Source organism: Vicugna pacos, chromosome 26 (genome assembly GCF_048564905.1).
Source record: "Vicugna pacos chromosome 26, VicPac4, whole genome shotgun sequence".
Lineage (NCBI taxonomy): Eukaryota > Metazoa > Chordata > Mammalia > Artiodactyla > Camelidae > Vicugna > Vicugna pacos.
This window is the reverse complement of record NC_133012.1, coordinates 20465316-20490968: the sequence shown is the minus strand read 5'-3', so window position 1 is coordinate 20490968 and position 25653 is coordinate 20465316. Positions and strand designations below refer to the sequence as shown.

The 25653-nt window shown below is 43.4% G+C and overlaps 1 protein-coding gene across 6 annotated transcripts in view; it reads left to right on the top strand.

Moving 5' to 3' along the window:
* The first annotated feature begins 623 nt into the window (after positions 1-623).
* STOX2 (storkhead box 2) overlaps positions 624-25653 on the top strand; it is a 174276-nt gene continuing 149246 nt past the window's right edge. For 2 of the 6 annotated variants that reach the window (XM_072950482.1, XM_072950483.1), the window contains exon 1: positions 628-1397. In XM_072950482.1, coding sequence (XP_072806583.1) covers positions 1034-1397 — 364 coding nt within the window. In that variant the 5' untranslated portion in view covers positions 628-1033. Of the gene's footprint in view, positions 1843-25653 lie in introns of all 6 variants that reach the window. The other 4 variants (XM_072950486.1, XM_072950484.1, XM_072950481.1 and 1 more) reach the window with 3 other exon arrangements.

Sequence of the window (25653 nt, the reverse complement as noted above, 5' to 3'; positions counted from 1 at the left end):
ACACCCAGGTACCCGCGTTTTGACAAATGCCGCAGGTGACTCTGCACGCAAGTTTGAAAAACACTGCTCCAGGCAAACGTAGCATGGAGCATTAGGGGTTAATTAAGGGTCAAGTATACAACTAGTCTTTCTCAGTGAAAAATAAGCAAAACAGAGTTTGTACAGAAAGCCACTTAAAGCAGTGGGTTTTCTTTTATTTTTAAAGTATAATCATTACCCTTCCTGGTAAACTTCCGTGTCTTCTCAAATTGAGTGTTGGGTAGGTAGCCCTGGGGACTGCTGGGTGGCCTCCGTCGCAGGCCCACAGTACACGATGGAGCTGTGGGAGGAGAGTTCCACCAGAGTCTGGGAGGAGGGACTGATGACAATTTTTTGTGGTTGACTAAGTTTTTTAAAAAGCCACTTCCAAGGGCACATCAACCAGTCAGCGAAGCCACTTGTTCCAGCGGGAGGTGGGAGGTGGGAGGTGGGGGCGGGGTGGAGCGGGGGGAGGAGCGACACTCACAGGTCAGGAAGCGGTGCCTTCCAAGTGTCGCCCAGCGTCCCAGGCCCCGCCACCAAAACGCACACCCCCGACCGCCTCCTGCAGGGAACTCCTGGGGATTCTTCCGGCGGAGTCCAGCCTGGAGAGCTCCCCGGACTCGGCGCGAACTGCCCGCCTCCTCCCGCGTCTCCGCCCCCCGCCGGGGCCGCCGGGCGCTGAGGGAGGCGAGGGTGCCGCGGCGGAAAATGAGCGGTGCCGGGAGGGTGGCCCGGAGCTGCAGGTAAGGCGCGCCGGCCCGCGGCCCGAGCGGGCTCCGCACGCCCTCCCCTTTCCCGCGCGGCGACCGGCTGCGCCCGCCCGCGGGCTGCACCCAGGGGCTGCGCGGGGCGTCCCCGGCGTCGGGGCGCAGGGCGTGGGGGCGCGCGCAGCCGGCCGGGGGTGGGGGCACTAACGCTCCGCTCTTGTCCCGCAGCGCCGTTTGCGCGGCTGGTCCCGGGAGCCGCGGGCGGCCGAGGCTGCGGTGAAGCGGGGTCGCGTGGCGGGCGCCGGATGCCTCGGAAGATGGAGAAGTTTCTGCAGATCGCGCCTCACTCTCTGGCCATCGTCCTGGGCCCGGCCGAGGGGCCGGCGAAGGAGAGGTCCGAGGCCTCGCAGCCCGCGCCCCCGGCCCAGCCGCGGCAGCTCGCCCGGCACCACATCGGCTACGAGATCTTCGCCGACTTCAAAGCCGAGAACATGCAGCACTTCTGGAACAAGAAGGTCACGGCCGCGGTGGCCGAGACTTTCTTCCTGGGCTGGATCGACGAGCAGGTCCTGCTGATCCAGGGCAAGGAGGAGCATCTGGAGGCGCTGCGCGAGGGCTGGTCGCGCCGGGCACTGCGGCCGCCCTCGGGCTTCCACATCCGCTGCCTCGGTGAGTCCGGTCCCGTCCCGTCGCGCCGCGGGACCCCCTCCCCGCCGGGTCCGAGCCGCGCGCAGGCCCCGCTCCCCCGTGCGCCCGCGCGCCCCTCCACCCCCGCGCCCGGCCGGGGGAGGGGCCGGCGGCCTGGGCGAGCGCGGGATTGGGGAGCTTCCTGGCACCTAAACCGCGGATTTGTACCCTTGCGCGCACGCCGCCCCCGGCCGGCGGGAGCCTCCCTGGCGGCACCGGCGGGGCGGTGCCTGAGGCCGGCCAGGTGGGCGGCGGCGCGGCGGCGCGGGCGGCTCGGCGGGTCCGCGGCTGCTCGGAGGGTCCGCGGCTGCTCCGGGTCTGCGAGTCTGACCCTCTGCGCGCGGCTCGGGCCCGGGGAGCGTGTGCGGACGCGGGAGAAGGCGAGAGAGAGCGCTCAGGTAGCTTCAGGGCGCGGCGGGCCGGCCAGGTGCGTCCTTCCCCTGGACGGGGACGCGTCCCCTCCGCGCCACCCCGGCCGCGTCTGCCGCAGGCGACGCGAGCCCCCTCGGTGTGGGTTGACTGTTAAGCGCCGGCATTTCCGTGCATGACCGGGCTGTAGATTTCGTTTTAAAAGTCTTGCCTCCAGGACATCTTCCTTCAAGTCATTTTGTTGAGTTTGAAAGCAAGAGGGGACACGAGGAGGTCAGGAAAGTCTGATCCTCAACAAAAGAGAAGACAGCATCGGGGAAGAGAGCCCGGAAGGTGATATGCGCTGCCGCACTTCCAACGTTGTCTCGACCTCTTTTTCCCTCCCATTACTTTATGTATGTTTTTCTAAATCCAGTTGGCATCTGTTTTAGACTATACTTTTTAGTTTTGTACTTTGGGCTCAAAGCGTGTATAGTAAATAGCAACGTTTTATGAAACGATTTCAAGAAAGAAAGCGTTCTTTCTAGTCCCACGGTTTAGAAATTCCTTCGTGACATTTTGGGAGGAGGTCAAAAGTTCAAACGCTAGAAAGACTAAAGCCGCCTTTTTTCGTTAGCCAGTGTTGCTACGCTACCTCCTGAAGAGTAGCTTTTACCTGCTAGTGTGCTTTTTCCTCTATGCCGTATGGCAAATTTATAGCCATTTTTTGTTTTGTTGTGTTTGTCTATTTTTGCATAGCAGAAATCTTGACAAAGCTTCCCTTGCATTGAGTAGACAAAAAACCAGTAAAGCTTGCATCTTGTGTGTTTTGTAACCTGTGCTGCATTTCAAAAGGTGCCGTCACTTTCTTTTTTTGACGTTAGCAGAAAACCTCGGTGGAATCCCTGTAATTAAGCTGCCTTAGTCAAGGGCCAAAATTAACGTCTCTGAGACTTGATCTCTCAAGACTGTAGCTGTGACACACTAGGAAGACTGTATGTAGTCCTTTTTATGCAAGTAGAGATTACATTTTCACGGTTTTCTTTTAAACTTGACTTCATACTTATTTTTTACATTTTATTTTGAAAAATTTGAAACAATATACAGAAGTTACACAGTGGTCCCTCCTCCCCCTTCTTTGCAAGGATACTTGCCCAAGATCCGGAGTGGATGCCTGAACCCTCAGATAGACCATATATATACTCCCCCCGCCCCTCCCCCCACCCCGTATACCTACAAGCCTATGATAAAGTTTAATTTAAAAATTAGGTACAGTAAGAGGATATCCGAATTGGTAGCATCTTTACTCTTGAGCTTTGGGGCCTTTGTTAAGTAAAGTGATGGTTACTTGACCACAGTCGAACTGGTGCTGGCAGGGCGGCTACTAAGTGACTTACGGACCAGCAGGTAACCTCTGCAGCATGGACTCACCGGGCAGAGGGATGATTCACATCCTGGGGTGGGGTGGGACCGGGAGAGCGTTCATCAAGCTACTTAGAATGGCACCCAATTTAATTATTGTTTATTTCTGAAATTTTCCATTGAATATTTCTGGGCCTTAGTTGACTGTGGGTAACCGAAACTGCGGAAGCAAAACCACGGGTAAGTGGAGGGTCTACTGTATAATCAAAAATAGTAGGTTGAGTCCCCATAAACCCATCAACCAACTTCAAATGTATCAGCACAAGGCCAGTCTTGTTTCATCTATAGATCTCCTCCACCATGTGAAATCCCAGACTTACATTAATAGCATTTCATTCCATATTTCTTAACTGTAGCAGAGTTTGTGAGCTTGTAGGAATTGGTGATCTGTCATATTAACCGAAGAGAACTATTTTGGCAGTTTGGGTTCCAGATTGCTGTAGTTGATTGACTACTGCCCCAATCTGGCCTGGTAGCCCGAGCGGTCTCCAGCTATGGGTGGAGCAGCTGCATTGCTCAGCTTGGCCCTTCACTCAGTACCATGATGGCAGGTAAAGGGGCTACCTCCTGAAACAAGGCATCAGATAAAGGAGCAGGCGTGATGCCTTCTGGGGTCCAAGTGGTAACTTTCTTTTGAAGTGCCGTGGGGGTTCAGCATCTCTCCTAGAATTCCAGTTTTGCTTCAATAATGATGTTAAAATGCTGAATTGTTTGCGACAGTTTATCTGCTATAAAAATTCTCTCAGGGAACCTCAGCGTTTGATGCAAGGCTTCCTAATTTTTTGTTGCAAGACCTTTTATTGAGCTTTGAGTCTCCAAAGTCTGGGAGCCCTTGATGACAGGATCAGAGCCTTTTATTCTGAGTCACAATATGTGTGTGGGCAAGTTCACACGCTCAAAAATACATGAAACAAAGCTCAAACCCTGAAGATACAGTCAGAGAAAAGAGTGAGCCATTATCACAGGAATCCCTTGACTCTGTCCAATTTATATACAGAAGCAGGAGTCAATCACTATCTTTGGTTCTTTATTATTAGTAATAAATTTCTTGCAGGGTAACTTTCAGTTGAACTACCTATATGATCAGGGACTTTTATGTGGTTTTGTGATTTTTAGCTTATTATTTCATGGGTGTGAAATGGCCACAAAACCAGACACATAGATGCGCATTACAGAAGGCGTCATATTTCCATTCGTTGAACTAGAATTAAATTCATCAGACACCAATAATCCTCTTAAATAACTGGCAGGCAAACGCCAGTTTAAGTTTTATTCTATGGTAAATAATTATTCACAAAATTTGCTTGTTTTCCAGGTGGTTTCTGAGAGTCCACCATACAGAGTGGTAATAAAATTGTCCCGTTAGATCTTCTCAGTGAGGGAAGGAGAGGAGCGGCTTTGCTCCATCTCCACTTCTATTCTCCTGGGTGTGTGTGTGTGTGTGTGTGTGTGTGTGTGTGTTTACGCCCTGCTGACCCAGCCCAGAGTGCAGAGAGGGATGGAGCAGAGGTCTGCCCAGGCCCCCTTTGCTGGTTGTGCTCCACTGCAGTTGAGACCAGCCTACACTTTCACAGCAGGATTGGAAAGGAGTTGGTGTTTTGTAACTTGAAACATGCGTATTGAAGTTGCCAGCAGTTCCACGTTACTTTTGCCTCTTAATTCCAAAAGCATGTAGTTCTAACCACACACATTTCAGGTTGGGGTTGGACAATGAGGAGATGATTATGGATTCAGCAAGAAGCAGGGAATGAAGCAACTCAAAGGAAAAGTAGTTTTGATTTGAAATATTCAAATCCACTTACTTAGAAATGATCTGCTATAATGCCATTTGTAGCAGCATGGGGGGACCCCATGAGATTATCACACTAAGTGAAGTAAGTCAGAAAGAGAAAGACAGATATCATATGATATCACTTTTGTGAAATCTAGGAAAATGACACAAATGGACTTATTTACAAAACAGAATCACAGACACACAAATTTATGGGCACCAAACGGGAAAGGGAGGAGGGGATGAATTAGGAGTTCGAGATTTGCAGGTACTAACTACTATATATAAAACAGATAAACAACACGGTCCTACTGAATAGCACAGGGAACTACATTCAATATGTTATAATAACCTATAATCTCATAATAACCTATAATGCAAAAGGATATGGAACAGAATCTATATATAAATGTACAACTGAATCATTATGCTGTACACTAGAAACTAAAACAACATTGTAAATCAACAAACTTCAATAATAAAAAAAAATGACCTGCTAGACTATTCAAATCCACTACTTAAAAATAACCTCCTCTGGGCATGGGAAGAAAAAAAAGTTCAGTCTTTTGATGTCCAAGACCCTCAAAAGGGATGTGTGTGCTGGAAACCAGGAATGTTTTAAAATTGTGCTGCATATTGTGAGTAAACACCAAATGAAACCCCATGCATGTTCATTGAGTGCCCGCTAGTGCCTGTCACTGTGTCACTCCCGAGATCCCGAGAGGATAAAGGTGAATGAGGAACATGGTCTTTTTGAGATGCAGACACCAGAACAGAGCATATGAGGAGGGCTTTGAGGATAGGGAGCCAGGAGCAGTTACTTTTGCCTGATGGGCTGGAGAGAGGTTCCAAGATGAGGGGCTTGAGTTAAGCCTTGTGCAGACGCTCAGTGCCAGGGATTCATTCAGAAAAGAGAGCTTTCCCAGCTGGGCAAGAGCGTGATCAGTGCCAGGGAGAGACCCCACACCCTCCGTAGGATCTCCTAACTTCACATCTCAGGGAGCATGCTCAGTGTCTGTCCCCTCCAGTGGCTCTTTATACTTTCTCAGTTTATCCTTAGATGTTAAAAATGTTAGGGCCAAATATGCTTTTTCCACTTTAGATCAGAACTTACATTTTACTTTGTAAGATTGCTTACCTGTAACACCCTAAAACTCACATAATATTGTACGTCAACTATATTTCAGTAAAAAAAATTGTTTAGAACATATGGGCATGAAAATTTTACTCTATTCCAAAATTTTTATTGGTTTTCTCACAAAGAGTTGCTCTCTTAAAGTGGTTTCTCCAAGCAGTAAATATTTAAGGTAGAATTGTTTTAAAAATGTCTACTCCAAAAAGATGTGTGTCTTGTATACCTCCCACCCAAAGTTGATTTGTGTAAGTCAACTTAATAGTGAATAATATTCACAGACGCATGACTGGGATTCCTTAACGAGGATTATAAAGCTTTTGGAATTAGAGATACTGAATCACTCAGTAACTGGAGAAACTTCCAATTTCTAAGATTTGTTCTGGGGACTGAAGTGAAGAACAAGTACAGTCCTTGTACTTTGGGAGGTTCCGTTCTAGGGGGACAACAGACATTTCAAAAATGAAGTGAAGAAATAAAAATTTTAGAGACTTTCAAGCTCTCTAAGGAGGGAGAGAGGGTCGGGGAAACGTGAGCTAAGAGCTGACATTGATTGATGGGTTATTGTTTCCTAAGTGCTTTATTTTTGTTGACTAACCTTTATGACTGTTTGGATATCGATATTTTACCCATTTTACAAATGGAGAAACTGAGGAACAGAATGACGCACTTCTCCAAGGACACCTAGTTAGTAAGTGAGCTAGGATCTGGACCCGGCAGTGTGACTTTGGTTTGCTTATTTGTTTTGTTGTCATGCAGGTAGGATTCAAGTTCAGGCTGTCCTGAGCAAAATTTCCTTCCCAGCCCCCAGTACACACACCTTCCCAACAGTGTAGGGTGCCAGTTGATCTGGGAGACTGCGCCTGGGCAGGTGGGATGGAGCGTGTGTGAAGCAGAAGGCGTGTGAGGTCTCTGACACTGACAGATGGCAAGGGGAGGGCAGGAGAAGAGAAATAGTGGGCGCAGGGACCACGTGGAAATGGTCTGGTTTATGTGAGGTGCAGGATGGTTTCAGGTTGGAAAGAGGCTTACCATGAATCAGGTCCTCTTCTGGGAAGTTTTATGTACCCATCTGACAGGGTTGGGGGTCGGGGCTGAGCTCTCTGCATTTTTTCTGCCCAACTTACTGAGGTTGGGAGGCACGTTCCAGGATCTGGTTTGTGGTCCTGCGGTCGAGGGTTTCCCCATGGTGTGAAAAGAGCTGTCCACTCTGGATAGTTCACGTAAGCTTCTTTATCTCTGCTTCTGGCCAAAAACCCAGATACTTCTGGGCTCCTCCCAAGGAGGTGAAAGGATGACACAGTTCTAGCGAACACTACCATCTTTCTGGAAAGAAAGTCGGTCCAGTTCTTCATCCCACTGATAGTAGTCACGTGTATGCCGCAATTTCATTATATTGTCACCATTTCCCCAGATCCTCAAACTTTTTTCCTCCAAGGTAACTTCCTGCCCTCTCGGTTCTGACGGCTGATCCTTCCCACCTTGGTTCATTCTGTTTGGGTCTTGCTAAGCTTGGGAGGACTTGGAACGCCTGCTGACTTTGGAGTTAATATAGAATCACACGAGACTTGAATTATTCTTTTTTTGTTGTTGTTGTTATGGGGGACTTTGTGACCGGCGTAATTTGTCTAGATTGACCACTTTCCTTTCATCAGAGTCTGGCTATTAATTTGTTAAAAAAAAAAGGCTTTAAGTTAGTAAACTGTGAAGCACTAATATCGAAACCCTGTCTCTGAATCTGCCAGAGAATGCTGGTTACTCCAGCATCTTTCTTCCTCTCTTCACTTTATCTTGAACCTTTCCTCTTATACTGAAGAAGGAAGGAAGATTCTGGAGAACAATCTTTATGCCGTATGCTCCTTCATATGATTAAATGTTTACTGACTCTACTTCAGAGTTGCGGGAAGGGGTGGGTGGAGTAGGAAGAGAAGGCAGAAGAATGAACTTCTATTAATGTTCACTGTGGGTCAGGACTCGTTCTAAGCACTTTAATATATTGTCTCATTTAATCCTTACAGAAGTAGTGCTAACATTCCTTCCATTCTATAGAAGAGGAAACTGAGGTTCAGAGAGTAACTGTGCATGAGCAAGAGATCTGAGATTTCAACCCAGCAATCTGACTCCAGAGTTTGAGCTGTTAATCCTTTTAAAACTGCTTGTCATTTCTGCTGGACAAAGATTTTGGCCTTGTTTTCTGTCATTGATAATTTTTTTCTTGTACCGTAATTTCTTCTGAATGTCAGATATAGCAGACTATATTTGTGTAATGATTTATGAAACTTGCTTAAAACACACAGCTCTGTCTCACCAAATAAATGAAGCAAGGTGTTAAAGACAGTACTGTGGTATTAATATTTAAAATTCAGCATCAGCAGATGGTTGCGGGATGGTGGCTGTGCCTGAATGTATATGCAAAGGTGGTCAAACAGGAACCTTGGAAAGTAATTAATGATAACAGTTTTGCTACCAACTGAGTATTCTTTTTAGAAAAATAAAACGGCAGTGAAAAGTGTATTGATAAAATGGGATATGGTGCTAAAAGGCACATTCATCACATTGTTCTTCACTGTGTTTTGTTTTTCTTTATTTTTGAGGTTCTGGAATTAAATGTCATTCACGTTTTCAAGTTCTTTGAGGAAGCAAATTATCAGCTTTATTTTACTGACTCTAATTTGAAGTCTTTGCTTCTCCTAGTTCAGTATTTCTATTTTCCTCATCAAGTATTTTATCTTCTGCATAAAAAAGTTACATTAAGAGTCTTAGGGCAGAAAGAATGATTCCTCTTGAATTTTTGTAATTTAAAAATTAATTTGGTGTGGTAGTGTGTATTTCAATTACTTTTGGTTATGGTGCCAAAGGAAGTTTTCCTTTTTTAAAAAATTAACAACAAAGATATAGATTTTAGGAATGAATATATTGGGTAATATGGCTTATACAGTGCATGTGTGGTTGTCGAAATACAAAGTCATTAAGGCTATCAAATTGCTTTTGCTTACAGCTTTGGCTATATCCTATAAGCCTTAATACATAATATTTTTATTGTTGTGATCGTTTAAGCAGTCTATAAGTAGTATTTTGATTTATTTTTGGTCCAGTAACTGTCTTGGAGAAGTTTCTTTCTCCCTTTCTTCCTGTAGAAATTGTGAATTTTTAAGAAATCACTGTCGTTGATTTCTCACATTATTTTTCAGTGATTTTTTTTCTCTTCTCCTCTCCCACTGAAAGTTCTAGAAATTTATTAGGAGAGGAGGGAGGAGTCAGTTAAATGCTAACTGAATATAAACTCAAGTTATTTCTGAAGAGCAGTTGGATGTGAACGGGTGAGTTCCCATCATTTTAACGACTGTAAGAAGGTAAATCTGAACTGGCCCGCCTGAGGGTCAAACATGTGATCTGCTCAACAAATGCTTTTCCTTTCGAGGCGAGGGATTTAGAGCGCACACAGTTGTGCAAAGGGAGGGAATGTGAGTAATTTTCTCGGAGCCCTGACCCTGTGTTCTCCAAGGTTCTGAGCACTTCGGCGTGTGGACTTGACTGAGTGAATGTGGTCCTTTGTAATACTGCTAACGTATTGAATTTTCCAAGTAGATAGGTCATTGTGCTGCCTTTGTCCTCATGCCAAAACAATTATCCAGGCATTTCAGTTAAGATGCTGCCTTCTCAAGCTACAAAAGTTGAGAATGATTACCATTTACATGATCACCTATTTTCAAATAACTGGTGTTTATATTCAACTTGCTTGTATTAGCAGTTCACTCTGAGTGTGTCTTTCCCATTAGACTGTAGTTTCTTGGAGGATGGAGACTATAAACTTCAGTTTACGTGTCCTGATCCAGTTCCCTAGGTGATGTGGGTTTGTAAGTATAGCATAAGTATACTTAAAGTGGAGTTAATGCTAACTGGCTGCTGGCGGTCGTTTCTAAACTACCTTTGCTAAAGTAGTTAGACAAGGAGGCCGTTAGGCTGGGGCAGCTGTAGTGTCTCTGGTAGCTTATGTAAGCAGACTGAATCCAGAGACAACTAGATTTTTTCTTGAATCTGAGAAAATGAAACTCAAGAACAACTATTCAGAAACAGTTGACTAGATTTTCTGAAATCTAAGAAAATGGAACTCAAGAGTAACTATTCGTAACAGCTGAATGACTAAATTTTCTCCCATAAAGCAAACATTTAAGTTACAGCCAAATAAAGATTTGCTTTGCGTCCCTGTCTTCTCTATAAATACCCCAACTCTAGCCCCCCCATCAGAAAGCCCCACAGCCACTTTTTGGTTTTGGCAGTGCCTGATTGGAATTGTTTGCTCAGATAAACTTAAATATTTAGTGTGCCTCAGTTTACTGTTTTACATTTTAACATTGGGGGAAAAAAAACTGCTCAGTGCTGGTAATGATGCGATAAATCTGCTACCTTAATACATGGCCGATGGTATTGTAAATTGAAAAAAAAATTTCGGAAAGCATCTTGAAAATATGTATGAAAAAGCCATCTAAACATTCCTGTAGTTTGATGTACTAATTCTAGCTTTTTTTAGGACCACACCTAAGGGAGTAATTCAAAATTACAGACAGCTATATATAGGAAACTATTCATTACATAATTTTAAAGAAGTTTTTAAGAAAGGTTGCAAATAACCTAAAAACCATAAGTAGGAAATAATCAGGTAAATATGGTTCTGTGTACTAGATGGAATGCTATATAGCCATTAAAATGTCTATCAAGTGTACAAAGCAACATGGAAAAATGCTTATGACAGATAATGTTACTTGAAAGCATACGTAATATTTCTTAGCAATTCAAATCAAGACAAAATCTCAAACTAGGTACATAAGGAAAAATGGGAAAGAATAACGTTGTTATTCTTGGGACATAGTAATTATTTTATGTCAAATATTTTATGGAGAATAATTACCATGAACTGAATAATTACTATATTTTGGGCACAATGCCAAGTGCATTTTCTTGCTTAACTTTTATGAGTGCCTCTCAGTGTGCCCATTTTGTAGTTGAGGAAACTGAGCTCAGCCCAGTTATATGTTATTTCTTTTAAAAAGTCCATTCTGAGAGTGGGAGAAATGGAATTATATCCAAAAGAGGCTAATTTTAGCAAAATATTACAAAAATCTATCAATCTAATGATGGTTACAGTTAACAGCCTATATTCAGTTTGTTTGAGTTATAACATTGCTTTAGAAAATAAGGCTTGGAGTACAGATTTTTAAAAATAAGTCTGGTGGCATGTTATTTATATTTCAATTAAAAATGAAGTAAAGAAATTGGATAATTGAGAAAAGCCACAGAGAAATGGTCTTCTTAGCTCTTTGACAGCAAGAGAGGAAACTACAATTACTGAATATTTTTGTTGTCAAGGAAGGGGAAAAGAGTTCTTTTTCTCGTAGTTGAGAGGAAAGGGTGTGAAATGAGATCATAATTGGAAATAATGGACTTTATTGTTAATGTGCGACCATGTGACATGAGTGTGGGGAGGTTAACACAGGAATTCTTAAATCAGGTCACTGCAAGTTTCCATGTTGGGTCACCCAAGGCAGGAATAACAGTTCGGAATCTGAAATAAAGTAAAAGTGTTGCTGAAAAGTTCCTATTTTTTTAGGAGGACAGGAAGATGTCGACTTCAGACAAGTTGTATGTGGTTATCCTAAAGTGCAGAAAAGGCCTCTGCAGTTTTCTTAAGATGGGAGACCACCCACCACGAAAGCTTTGAAGTGATGTCCATGTTCTTGAATGCTAGTGAACTGAGTCAGCAGAGAGCATCCTCCGACTGTTTTGGGGCTGATTTAGGAGACACTGGCTTCCAGAACTGCTCCGTAATCTAGGGGAAGACCTCAGTCCTTACTAACTCGGTGGTTAATCGTGTCTGAAAGACTGTGCTAAATACCAAAGGACGTGCCTTGCTTGGTAAACCTTTGGATGCTAATTACAGGGTTTAATCCTTCGATGGGTGATCAGAGGAAGGGAAATGCACTCGCTAGGTTTGTGAGTAAAACACTCTTTATTTTGGAAATTCCAGGGAAAAGATCAACTTCTTTGCACATACGAACAGTTTTCATTTGGACTGCATATTTGGTAGAAAAAAAAAATGGAAACTCTGAGTGCACAGAAATTGATATTTCAAAGGGTAAAGACCAACATTATAGTTCATAGATTTATAGCTAATTAAAAAAAATTAAAGCCACCTCTTTATTTTTAAAATTTGACAACACTCTCAAGGCTTCCTGTAAGTGATTTTTAAGTTGTATCACATTCAGTCTGTCCGCTGGGTGAAATCAGGCAATCTACTCTTTTATGTATATACATTTTTTTTTCAGATTATATTCCATTATAAGTTATTACAAGATACTGAATATAGTGCCCTGTGCTATACGTAAATCCTTGCTGTTTATCTATTTTCTGTATAGTATGTGTATCTGTTAATCCCATACTCCTAATTTATTCCCCCTCCCCTTTCCCTTTTGATAACCGTAAGTTTGTTTTCTATGTCTGTGGGTCTGTTTCTGTTTTGTATATGAATTCATTTGTGTTATTTTTAGATTCCAGATATAAGTGATATCATATAATATTTGTCTTTCTCTGACTGACTTACTTAGTATGATAATCTCTAGGTGTATCCATGTTGCTGCAAATGACAATATTTCATTCTTTTTTGTGGCTGAGTAATATTCCATTATATATATATATATATATATATATATATATATATATATATATATATATATATATAAAATCTGTTGATGGACACCTGAGTTGCTTCCATGTCTTGGCTAATGTAAATAGTGCCACTTTGAACACTGGAGTGCATATATCTTTTGGAACTAGAGTTTTCATCTTTTTCAGATGTAAGCCCAGGAGTGGGATTGCTGGATCATATGGTAGTTCTATTTTTAGTTTTTTAAGGACCCTCTATACTGCTTTTCGTAGTGGCTGTAACAATTTATATTCCCACCAACGGTCTAGGAAAGTTCCCTTCTCTCCACACCCTCTCCAGCATTCAGGCAACCTACTCTTGACACTTGTGAACACTTGCATTTGTGAGAGTTCTTTTCTCAATGATGTTGCTGAAAAGACAATTCCAAGAGGAGTTTTGGACCAGGAATTTGATTCAGAAGTTGGACGTACTTTACAGATCACTGTGGTGATTCCTTATTTGCATTACAACAAGCACACAAGCTTTTCCAGGTACAGCCTTGTTTTTTTCACTCGCATACATCAGCTGGCCTGTTTTTTCCCTTTGCTTCTGACCATGAAAAGAAAGCAGCAGAACCTTAGATTATGAAATGACCGTCACTGTCCTTTTGGTGAGCATGCACCCTCAGCATTCTTTCAAAATAGTATGTGATGAAGGAAAAAGATGTATATTTCAAGGTTACTCTAAATGTCTTCTTTTTTGGAAAACATCATCCCTTTGATATTTTTCACTGATATATTTAATTTTGAAACTTCAAGTAAAGCTAAAGGACAGCCAGTGATTTTTATGTTTACCAAAAGGAGGCATGGTTGGGACAGCTTGAAACATACTGCCAGGGTAAACCACGAGTGGGAAGATACAGTCCTTCCTCCGTCTGAGTTGCTAGCTTTAGGGCTGTGAGTATCCCCTTGCGAACTGCCCCTGGCTAAGAAGGTGGCCGAGAGATGCTCTTTGAAAGGATAAGTGAATGTTATAGAAAACACTTGTACAATACAGTTGAGTTTGAGAGGGCCTAGGGAATACGAATGATGGCATGGTAAGTATCAGAATTCAAGTCAACCCCCCGTCGATATTAGTGGCTATAAAATGATTTTGCATAATCCCCTCATTTTTCTGTGTTTGAGGTATGTTCTGTAGCCCAGTGAATAGAATCTGAAAACTCCAGATTATTTTTATGTTGTTAATAAGATGCTGTTCTGTGCCCATGATAACCTTGCTGTGCCAACGCCTCTCACTTTCTCTGTGTGTGTGTGTGTGTGTGTGTGTGTGTGTGTGTGTGTGTGTGTGTGTTTAACCACCTGTCCCCATTATTAGGCTCTTACTCAGTCAGGAGGTCCGTGGCTTAGCACCCCCTCTGCCCTCTGTGAAAGGCTCTGGGATGCCCGGGGCAGCAGCGCGCCGGGCTGATGGAGATAAGCCTTCATCAGACGAGAAGCCTGGGCGTGGTGTCAGGATTAGGGGGTCTCATTCCTCCTCGGAGTTTACCAGCTGTGGCGCTCAGACAGGTCCCTGTTCTATGGGAGGATCCCATGAAGTAAAAAAATCCAAGTGGAACCTCTTATTCTTTAACTTTTGTGTTTATTTGTGTGTGTGTTTTTTAGTCAGTCTGCTTATACATAACATATTATTAGGCGACGTATGTTGCAAAGGACTGAATTTTTCATACGCGCTTTCAAAGGATGCCGATGGAATAACAGGCTGTTGGGCGAGTGACATTTGACTGATGCCAAATTGTGGTTTTTAGACATTCAAAGTAACCTCAAAACCAGAGGTAAAACAATGAAGCTGAAGGGTTTTTTCTGCTCACGGTTCAGTTGACTGCCCGGCCCTCCTTGCCTGGTGTGAATCCAATAAAGTGTAGCGATGTGGTTTTGCTTTGGAATTGTACACAGAGGCTTGGTTAGGACCCTCCCTTGGCTGAGTGCCCTCATGTAACCATATGGTCCTTCACGGAATGCAGATAATGGCTTCATTTTCCTCCCTGCTTTAATAGGTGGAAACCTGTGCTAGCAGGTAGGACCGCTTTTGTGGAAGGTACGGGCGAAGAAGCCTGACCCCAGCAGTATTCCTGCCGGAGCCCAGCGGGCTGCTCACGTGTTCAGCAAGTTGTAATTCTCATCGTGCTGCTTTTTGGGTATTTTCACCTGTGACTGAAGAGAACTGAGGGGGATCCAAACCCGGGCTTGAAAGGTCAGAGGTCGCAGCTTCACGTGTTTCTGTGCTCTTTGCTGTGATGTCACGGGTGTTGGCGGGGGACCCCGTGGGGAGGTTGGTTGGCAGGTGGGTCACCTTGGTGAGGTGACCAGTGCCTCCCCCTCGCAGCCGCCGGGCACTGGGCTCCTCTCAGCAGCCTTCCCTCCACTTCCATCACTGGGTCAGGGGGCAGAGCACCCCCATCCTTGTCCCTGTCAGGCTGGGCTCCAACTCTAGGGGTCTGTGAGTGGTCAGGCTAGGGGTCTGGTCACAGATTGGAGCTTAGGAAGTTGGATCCAGGCAGGACTCCCGACTCAGTGTGTCCCCGCAGTGGCCCTTCACTCAGCGGAGACGGAGGTGTGGGCTGGTGATGGATCTGTGTTGGGTCTCACAGCCAGAGTGTCCCAGAACCAAGGCCAGAGCCCGGGGGCAGCCAGGACGCTCGACTCTGCTCCCCTGAGACTCCTTCCTGCCTGTCCTGTCAGCCTTTCAGGACTGGGGTGTCTGCCACCCACAGGCTGGTAGTGAAATGGCCTGGGAGAGTCCCTCCCCGTCACGGGGAGCCAGAGGGATTCTTGGGCCCTTCCGGAGACCGCAGACCCGTGGCTGCTTCAGAATGAGCTTGAAAAAAAGCTATGATTACTGCACGCTGGCTGCATGTTACACTCTGAAGTAGCCCGTTTATCTACTTTGTCATGTCTAATCTTCACAGTAATTTGATGAGTCTCTTCTTATCTTATCAGAGAGGGTCGGTGTCTAAGATGCTGGCAGGGAGGTAAAGAGTGGCAGTGCTGAGACAGTGGCCCAGATCTGCTGGACTCCACCGGGCCCCCGGGCACCCTCCTTCCCACGCTCACCTGCTTCTGCCCCGCCCATGTGGTCCTCCTGGACCTTCAGGCCCTTTTCAAATCTTATTCTATCAGTTTTTTCCTTTCGATATAAATTTAACTACAGTAATCTAATAGGGGTCCTCCTTCTGGTTAGAACTATGATCAGGAGGCCACGGATGTCCAGAAATAGGTTGTCCGAGGCAAAATGTACAATAAAAGGCTTCCCTTCCCACCAGCCTCTCCCATTCTTTAGGCTCACAGACCTGGAACATGAGCGCGGCCCTGGTCCTTCCTGCCCAATTGTGTCGCCAGATATATGGCCCAGGATGGTTCCAGCAAAGCCCGTCATCACAGCTCTTACCCCAAAGCCAGAGCGATGTGTGCAGGTCCATCCGGTGGATGGTTCCAGCAGGTCTGAACCCTCCTCCCCAATTCCTGTGATTCCTCCAGGTCTCCTCAGGTTTTCTTGGCTCTGTGCATCTGTGTCTCTAGACTGTCAGCATTCCCGGGCAATGGTTTTTTGTTCTTTGGCATATTTTAAATATTGTAAAAGGCGGTGAACACTGCACATTAAAAAAGATAAAACAATACAACTTTGTCCTTCAAACGCAGCCTCGGGCCTCAGCCTTTTCCCCAGATATGCAGACATGTCTGGCCATGTGCTTTGTGGAACCGGGTACCACACTTTCCGGGGAAGTGGTTTGTAGTTGCAAGAAGGAGTCAAGCGTTCAAATAATTTGACAGTTTTACGTAACAGTTTCATTGAGCTTCGTCCCATAAGCTGTCACCTACTTGAAAATTATTTGGGAGTAAAACAGTTGTATAGTAAATTTGGGCTGGCTAGAATGGGAGAGTTCAAGTGGGAATACTCTCATAGGAAGCTTTACTTTTTTTTTTCCTGGTCACGAGCTGATAAAAATATTCTTACCACCTCCCAGTGTTCCCCATGTTTTAATGTGAATTATTTCTTACCTACATTCTACCTTCATTGGCGCCTGTTTTATTTTCCTAGGCCACGGGCCTTGGGTAATTTCCTTAGATAAGTTTCAGTTACCTCTGATATGAAAAAGCATTCTGGGTAGAGTTAAATGGAACAGCCAGCTGTCTTGGTAAACTTCCATGGCTCTCAAATAAACAACCACAAAAATGCTATTGTGTGATCATAAAAAAATAATCTTACTTCTAGACAAACTGTTAAAAAAAAGCCCTCTGTTTATATTTGACTTGTGAGATAAACGTCAGTGGGAAGCAAAGGAAAAATTGTACTTTTTATGAAAATAACAGTATATTAACCAAGGGGGCATTCATTCTGCGCACTTTACGCGATATGCAGATGGCACCAGGCACCATAGGACATCATGTGTTGGTCCCAACTCCTCCCCGCCTTTTTTTTTTTTTTGCCTTCCCAATCCGCAGTTCCCTGGATTCTCACTGCCGCTGCTCCTCCTGCCCCTAGCTGTGTCCTCTAGCCTCACCCCCTCATTCCTCCCTTCCTGAGCCCTGTTCCCTTCAGGACATGTGCCCCTGCAGCCCCAGGCAGACCTTGGCTGCCCATCCCATTCCCCCGACCTCAGCACCTCCTGTCCCCATCACTGTCTGTTCCTCCTTCTGAGAAGCCTCCCGCCCTGACCTCCCAGCCGAGGGAGGTTGACTTCCCTTCTTTGAGTTTGTACCGCCTCTGTTACCTGCACTGCTGAGTTACGGTGACGCGTTAGCTGCCAACTTGTCGAAGGAGCAAAGGCTTTGAATCAGGCAGCCCCGTGACCCTGGGCAGGTCTCTTCATCCCCCTCACCTCCACTTTTCCTGCTGTAAAACCTGTCCTGCGGGCTTTGGTGAGATAATTCACGGGAAGGGACTTAGCTTAGTGCTTAGTACATAGAATGTGTTTACCCCAGTGTTCTTTCTCCTTCTTTTCCTGATGTGTCCCGAATCCCCAGCTGGACCAAAAAACCCTCAAGAGACAAAGGCTGGGCTTTAAGTTCCTCTCTCTTCTCAGCATTGAGCTTCCTTAAGTCAACGGGTAGTAATAATGCAGAAAATAGTCATAGCAGTAGTAGTGGTGGTGGTGACGGTAACAGCAGATGTAGAAAGTATTTGTGACACGCCAGGCGTTGCATATATATTATCATTTAATCTTCCCAACAAAGCTTTGCGGTAGGTGCTGTGATTAACACAAGGTGAGGAAACTGAGGCACGGAGTGATTAAGTGACTTGCCCAAGGTCACCCAGCTGCCATGTAGCAGAGCCAGAATTTGAACTGAGGAAGTCTGGCTGTGATCTCTGTGCTCTTGTAGCGCTAAAATAAGAAAAAAAGTCCATTTTGGTAATGTGAAAAATGTTGATCATATGCGGAAATAGAGGGAACTGTATAATGAATTTCTGTTCAGGCAGCTTCAGTGATGTCAGTGCATGTCTGGTCTTGTTTCATCTGTATCCCCACCTGCTCCTCCATCTCCACCTTGGATTATTTTGCAGCAAATCTGACTCCATATAATTTCATTGTTAATACTTACGTATATATCTCTAAATGACGGCTTTTTTTTTAGTACAATTGCAGTGCCTTACGCTTATAAATATTATCAGTTGTTCCTTAATCTCAACCATCCAGTTTGTGCTTACATTTCTCTGATGGTTGCATTAACATTTTTTATAGTTCGTGGGTTCAAATCTGGATGCAAGCAAAAGATAGCCTGTTTTTAATAATGATTTTTAAAGCGGAGTACCTGAAAGTATCTACTTATGGAACCTAACTTAGCAAATATTTATTGTGTGTCTGCATTTTGCAAGGCACCGTGTGAGGATGATGAAAGATATGTCCCAGGAGCTGTCAGCTGTCCGTGGTGACTGGATTCAGAAAACGGCAGAGCACTGGCTTGTTTCGCCTCCTTGGTTATAAGCTGGGGTGAGTGATACAGAAATGGAGGACCTGATAGAGGGAAAGGGGAAGAAAGCAGGAGTCCCAGGGAAATACGACGGGTGTGGGTTAGGGTTTCTATTTAGAACCTGAAATCATATTCTGTGACGGGAGGGTATAGCTGAAGTGGTAAAGTGCATGCTTAGCATGCATGAGGTCCTAGGTTCAATTCCCAGTACCTCCATCAAAACAAACAAACAAACGTAATTACCTCCCCCCCCAAACAAAATAATAACAAATAAATGTACATGTAATAAAATAAATTTAAAGAATAAAATCATATTCTGTCCTATATGTCTGTTTTCTGCATTCTTCCTCTCCACTTTTCGACTTGATTTTTCTTTCAATGGCAACTGGAAAGTCATGATGTTGGCTTTTTTTTTTTTCCTTTAAAAAATCTTGATAGAAATTTGAGTGGTGAGCTTAATGACAACCGTGTCTTTGCAAAAGTAAATAAATGTGTATGTGTGTGTGGAGGGGGTAAATCCACACATTTTAGTGGCATAATCCCAGTGGTGACAGATTTCAGTTTTTAGATATATGCTTTTATTGTTCAGCCTGGCTCTAATGGCCTGGAAAATGCCTCGTCAAATGAGGAAGCGTTTAGAGAACAGGAAAAATGAAATTCTGTGAAATGTTTCTGTTTGCTTTGAAACGATTCATCCCTTTGTTACGAGGGCTTTCTTAACTTCAAAGTGAAGTGTTGTGATTTACCTTGAGTTTGATGGAATTTTCTCTGTATTTAACTGAGATCGCACTTTAAAACTAGACAGAGAATCATGTGTGTGCTATGAAAATCTACTGCTGAAACTTGTTGCTGCAGACATATGAGTTTCATCAAGTAGGTTTAAGTTGGAACAGGCATGAGAAAGAAAGCAATTTGATTTGGGTGCCAACCAGGAGATTAGAATAGCAGTTTGCTTATTTCAGCTGTTTTATTCAGCAGCATTTATAAAGTTGACTGATTCCTCTGCAGATATTTTGCCAACTAGCATTAAGAAAGAAGAGAATTTAAGAATAAAGTTTTACTCTTTTCTTATCCAAAGAGGTAGTTTTCAGTTAAAAAAAATATCATTTTGTTCTTCAGTTAGAGAAATTGTATTTGATTTATGTCTGAATCATTTTTCATACTCATTACAAGTTATTTTTAAAATTGATTCATGAAACTACTAGATTTTTGGTAAGACATTTAGTTAATCTGCTGTGCTTTTTTTTTTTAACTTTAAGTGTAGTCAATTTACAGTTTGTGTCAGTTTCAAGTATACAGCAAAGTGATTCACTTTGGTAACCCTAAGTTTATTTCCCAAGTCTGTGAGACTGTTTCTGTTTTGTATATAGATTCATTTGTATTATTTTTGATTCCAGATGTAAGTGATATAAAACTTATTTTTCTTTGCCTGAGTTACTTCACTCAATATGATAATCTCTAGGTCCATCCATGTTGCTGCAAGTGGCAATATTTCATTCTTTTTAATGACTGAGTAATATTCCATTGTGTATGTGTACCAGATCTTCAACCGGTTGTCTGCTGAAAGGCACTTGGGTTGTTCTCATGTCTTGGCTATTGTAAACAGTGCTGCTATGAACATTGGGGTGCATATATCTTTTTGAATTAGAGTTTTCGTCTATTCTGGATATATGCCCAGGAGTGGAATTGCTGGATCATGTGGTAGTTCTATTTTTAGTTTTTCAAGTGTTTTCCATAGTGTGGCACCAATTTACATTCCCATCAGCAGTATAGGAAGGTTTCTTTTTCTCCACACCCTCTCCTTATCTGCTTTACTTCGAATTTAACTTCAGGTCCACAAGTTCTCATTTTTGAAATATTAAAAATATTAATCTATATTCAGTATTCCTTAAGATTTCTGTGGGATTGTGTTGTAGTAGCAGCAGAAAGGGAAGGAGAGAAAACATGGAAAAAGCATGTTTCCTTTCCCTTTCTGTTAAAGCTCTTAGTCTGTTGTCATTTTATTTCCTCTTTCTCTTTGTTGTAGATCTTTCCAACTTCAGGAACCCACCAATCTCTATATAATTAGAAAATTATACATAACTAGGAAATTTCTATAAGCTAGAAGATTATTGTTCCTCATTTTCGTGTGTGTATGTGTGTGTGTTTTAAATCATCAGTCACTACGGTAAGTAACACAATACATTTTAAATTTCATGTGGAGATGGTCCCGAGCACATCTTCTGAGCCCCTGGCTGTGCCCGCCCCTCCTGATTCCAGCCTTTTCTCTCAAGTTTGCAATCATGTGAGCCAGTATGTTCCCTGCAATTTTAAGCCAACTTGACTTAGGGTTTCTGTTACTTGCCACCAAAAGCACCTAACTCATGGTAATTGAAATGCACTTTATAAACAGATCTGTTTCCTGTTGGAAATGGAACCGAGTAATTCTCTCTGGGTCAAGGAATTTATACTCCCAACAAGACACAAAGCAAAGGGAACAATTATTGAGCACCTGCTGTGTGTCCAGCACAGACGCTGTGTGTTTTCACAGACACTTTCTTGGTTTACCTCAAAGATGGCTGCTGGTGTCTGTGTAGTTGTTTATGCAGCTGTGTGGGAAATGGGAGGATGAGTGAGTCCTGTGTGCCACTTTCCCCACAGTTGCTGAAGTTAAGGCAGATTGTGACTATTTTGGGCTGTCAGTGGATTTTCACCGGGTCTGGGCACAGTGCCCCAGGGAGGCAGCGGTGTTCCCAGTGTCTATGACAAGAACTGATCTCACGCCTGCCCTGGATAATGTGTGTTGGGTCCCCGGTGCAGTCTTACTTGCTCTTATGCCAGCTTCTTTTCTTTGCACGTGGTAAACAATTGGGCCAAATACAACTTAATGTTCTGACTATAATTAAGAGATCTCCCTCCCGTTGGCCAAATGCAAGCAGAAGTGCTTTATTAATTCTCAGTTGGCCAGAGTACATTCTGGATGTGCTGAGATTCGTGTTATGGGTGATGACACTGTTTTCTGAACTGTACAGGGCAGTGAACCGTAGCTGCTGTTGAAGACGTTTTCCTCTGGGAGAAGAGATGTCGAGGGGAGGCTTAAATGCTGGGGTTGGGACCGGCAGTGATGATGGGCTTTGTCCCCTGACCTTGGAACTGGCTTCTCCCTTGACCCTGCTCACTCCGTGCGTGCCAGGCTGGTCCGGCCTGGCTGGCTGTCACTCATTGGGAGGTGAGATGAAGGAATTTGAGGGTGAAACGGGGCATATCTGTCAGTTGAAATTAGCTGGGGCGGAAAATACCTTTCATCCTTGGCCGGTGGCTCACTGACAAGAAATTAGTCACATGCTTCACTCACAACTGAAAAGCAATAATTAAGGATCCTGGTCCAAGAATACAAAATTTGTTATGGTCTCAGTGTCACCTGATCCGCCATCCACACATTGGAAAAGTCACAATAGTAGAGGACAACTGAATAAGAGTTCCAGGCAAAGATGTTGTAAAAGGTTGTTGTAGCAGGCAGGTCTGCATTTTTAGAAAATAATTTTTTTGGTTAGCTACCTGTAGTTAAATTGTTAATGAAATAAAACTGTCCTCAGTTCAAATGTACCCTCTCAAGTTTAGATCATTCCTAGGCCAGCCTTGGGAGGGCCATGGGATTCTGGGTCAGCCCGTCTCGGTGGAAATGCCCCTGAGCAGCCTGGGGCTGCTGGGGGGTGTTGGGTTATTTTTCCTGGTGGGGGTGGGCAGCAGAGGGGTGGGGGATTGCAGTGGAAGTTGCACTAGGGGCCTCGGGGGAGAAGAGGATGTGAGAGTCAGGATACAGACGGTTAACAAGGTTGCCCTGTGAAAAACACACCCACAGAGAAGTGCACACGTGTAAGAAAGAGTTGGGCAGGAAAGAGCCTTGTCTCTCTTGCCTGTACTCATTTCGGCCCCTGGTTCTGCCTTGAACTTGGACTGTCTCTTTACTGGTACTGCCAAATTGCAACTCCTATCAGGAAACAGGTGGTTAGACAGTTCCTGAAAGTGCAAATAATTGTGTGATCATGAAAATGAGTTTTTGACCAACCCAGTGGAAAATGGAGCAATTTGTAAATGTTTGGTGAAATATTAAGACTTTGGTTATGGGGAACAAGATGGTTGTGAAATACTTTGTTAGCTGTTGGAATCTTGTGGTGCAGTGAAGAGTTAATCTGCCATCCCGTGAAAACTCTGCTGTGTTGTGAAAAAAAACAAAACTTTTAATCAATTTTGTTAATCTTGTTTTTTGCTACTTTCTGGGGCCCCAAACACCCTGTCCCCACTTCTGAGTCTTTGCTTTGCCAGATTTTTTTCCTTCTCTGCCCCAATCCTCCCCAGGCTCCAAGCTTAGCCACCTTGTCACCCCCTCCCTGAAGGCAACTCTGCCAATTCTAGAACCTGTTGCGAGTTTCTTACCTCATCATGCTTCCGTGAGCACGGTGTACAAATACCTGTTCAAGTCACATTCACTGTAGGAAAACATTTTATTTTAAATTATTAGACAACACATTTGCTGTGGACTATTTAGAAAATACAGGAAATCAAAATTAAAATCATATAGTATAATGCCACTACTCAGAAATACATCAGTGACATTTTTTTACATTTAGTGATTTTTTTTTCATTAAAAACTATATCAAATTTCATACCTGCTTTTTTCTCTGAAGACTATTTTATGGTCATTAGAATTATTTAAAATATTTTAAATGACTGTAAAAGATAGTTTTGTGGGTATGTCATGGTTTATTTCATTTTCTTATAGATCATTTTGAGATTTGAATATCAATTACATTGAGATGAACATATCTGTATAAATCTTTGCTGAATAAGTCTGTTATTTACTAAGAAATGAAATTACTGCATCAAAGATATGAACGTTTCAAGGAGCTTATCATAAATGACCAGATTGCTTTGTCAGAAGTTTTCCACGGCCACGGAAAAAAGGAAAGACTGTCTCTTCAGGGCCAGCGTGGTAATGCTCTTGCTCAAAATCGTGGTATAAATTTCAGAAGTTTTAATCTCTGTATATGCTGCCCCTACCTGGGATCGTTCATTGCTGACAATGATGGATGGTGAGGGTAGGGGAGGATGGGGACCTGTTTCCTTGTAGATTCAGCACTTTGTTCTGCCTCCACCCCTCACATGAGTCACAAGCTCTCACCATGAACATGTCTCATAACTTGCAGGAATCTTCACTTTGGAGGCAGAGATGCAGGAGCATTCTCTGGGAAGCACTTGGAATCACTGGTTGTATTAGTCAGGATTCTCCAGAGAATCAGAGCCAACAGGATGTGGATATGTGGGTATGTCTGTGTGTTTATATATATGTGTGTGTGTGTGTGTGTGTATGTGTGTATGTGTATATGTATACATGTATATATTAGAGAGAGAGAGAGAGAATGCTTGAGATTTAATTTTAGAAATTGACTCACACGCTTGGAATTTGAAGGGTAAGGCTAGCAGGCTGAAGACCCAGAGGAGAGTTGGTGTTGCAGTCTTGAGTCCAGAGGCAGTCTGGAAGCAGAGTTCCTTCTCCCTCGGGAGAGCCTCAATCTTTTTCTCTTGAGGCCTCCAACTGATTGGATGAGATCCACCCACATTGTGGAGAGTAATCTGCTTTACTCAAAGTCTACGGAGTGAATACTGATCACATGTAAAAAAACCCATCACAACAACATGGAGACTGGTGTTTTGGCCAAATATCTGGGTACCATGGTCTTGCCAAGCTGACACATAAAATTAATCATCACACTGATCTAAAAAGTTGAGGTACCACTGAGTTTAATGTTCTCCTATACATATGCAAAAATAGAATTTAAAAATTACTTAATTTTTCCTGGGAGCCACTGGAGGGCACTCTGAACAAGGAAAATGGAAGATGTGGTTCATCTGCTGTTTTTTTCTGGACCATCAGCGCCGCAGAGAGACCCTAGGGTTCTCCACTCAAGTCCCTAACTTCACAGTTGAGAAAGTTACTTCCACTGCCCGGAAGTTTACACTGCAAGATCACAGAGTAAATTAATGACAGGGGCTAGAGTTAAAACTGTGGTTTTTCTAACTTTACCTTTCATGTTCTTTCCATTTTAGGGTATTCTAGTAACTTATACTAATTATAAGGTAATTAATATAAGTTAGTCGTTCATGATCATGAATAATTTAATGGAAGTAATTTGAATAAATGAGTTATTTTGCTTTTTATAAGTTGCATGTGATGAAATGGCACCTTTATTATGCAGACTTCATGAGTTAAGAATCCTTCAAGAATGAATCATGAGATGAAGAGCTTTCAGAATAACCCAAATTGGTTAGTCTTGTCCTTGACCTTTGGCGCCAACTCTTGTTATCTGAAGGGTGAATTCCTTCCGCTGTTTCTGTCTCCTTTTTATCCACGTGGATTACTTGTCTCTCCATCAGGGGGCAAGCGAAGTAAAGCAGTTAGTCTGACATTGACCATCCCTGCAAATCCACGGCGGTGATGCCTTAGCATATTTACAGCAAGGAGGGATTGTGTGTGTGTGTGTGTGTGTGTGTGTGTTTATTTGCTATATTTGACTGCATAGAATTGCCATGTTTTCAACTCAGCCTCTTAGAAATCCTTTTAAAATGTTTGTAACTCAAGTAACAGTTTCAGTGGAAACTCTAATACTATAAGCCTTGTCTAATATGCATATTTCAGACTTGCCAGAGCCCCTCTTTCATGCCTGAGATTCGGTCTTGATCTATTTATTTGGCTAGAGAAGTGCTCAGGAATGTGGTTACAGAATGTTCTTAGAGACATTGCAGACCGTAGATCTGACAGTGTTTTCAACGTACTCTTACTAAATAACCAGAATCCCCTATAGCATACAGGGCCCCTCCCGTCTCTTCCTGCCCAAACTGTGTCTTATTTTAAAGTCAGGGTCATTTGGAATTTGCCTCCCTCATTGTTTTAGACTGTTTAGAACAACAATGTAAGGATT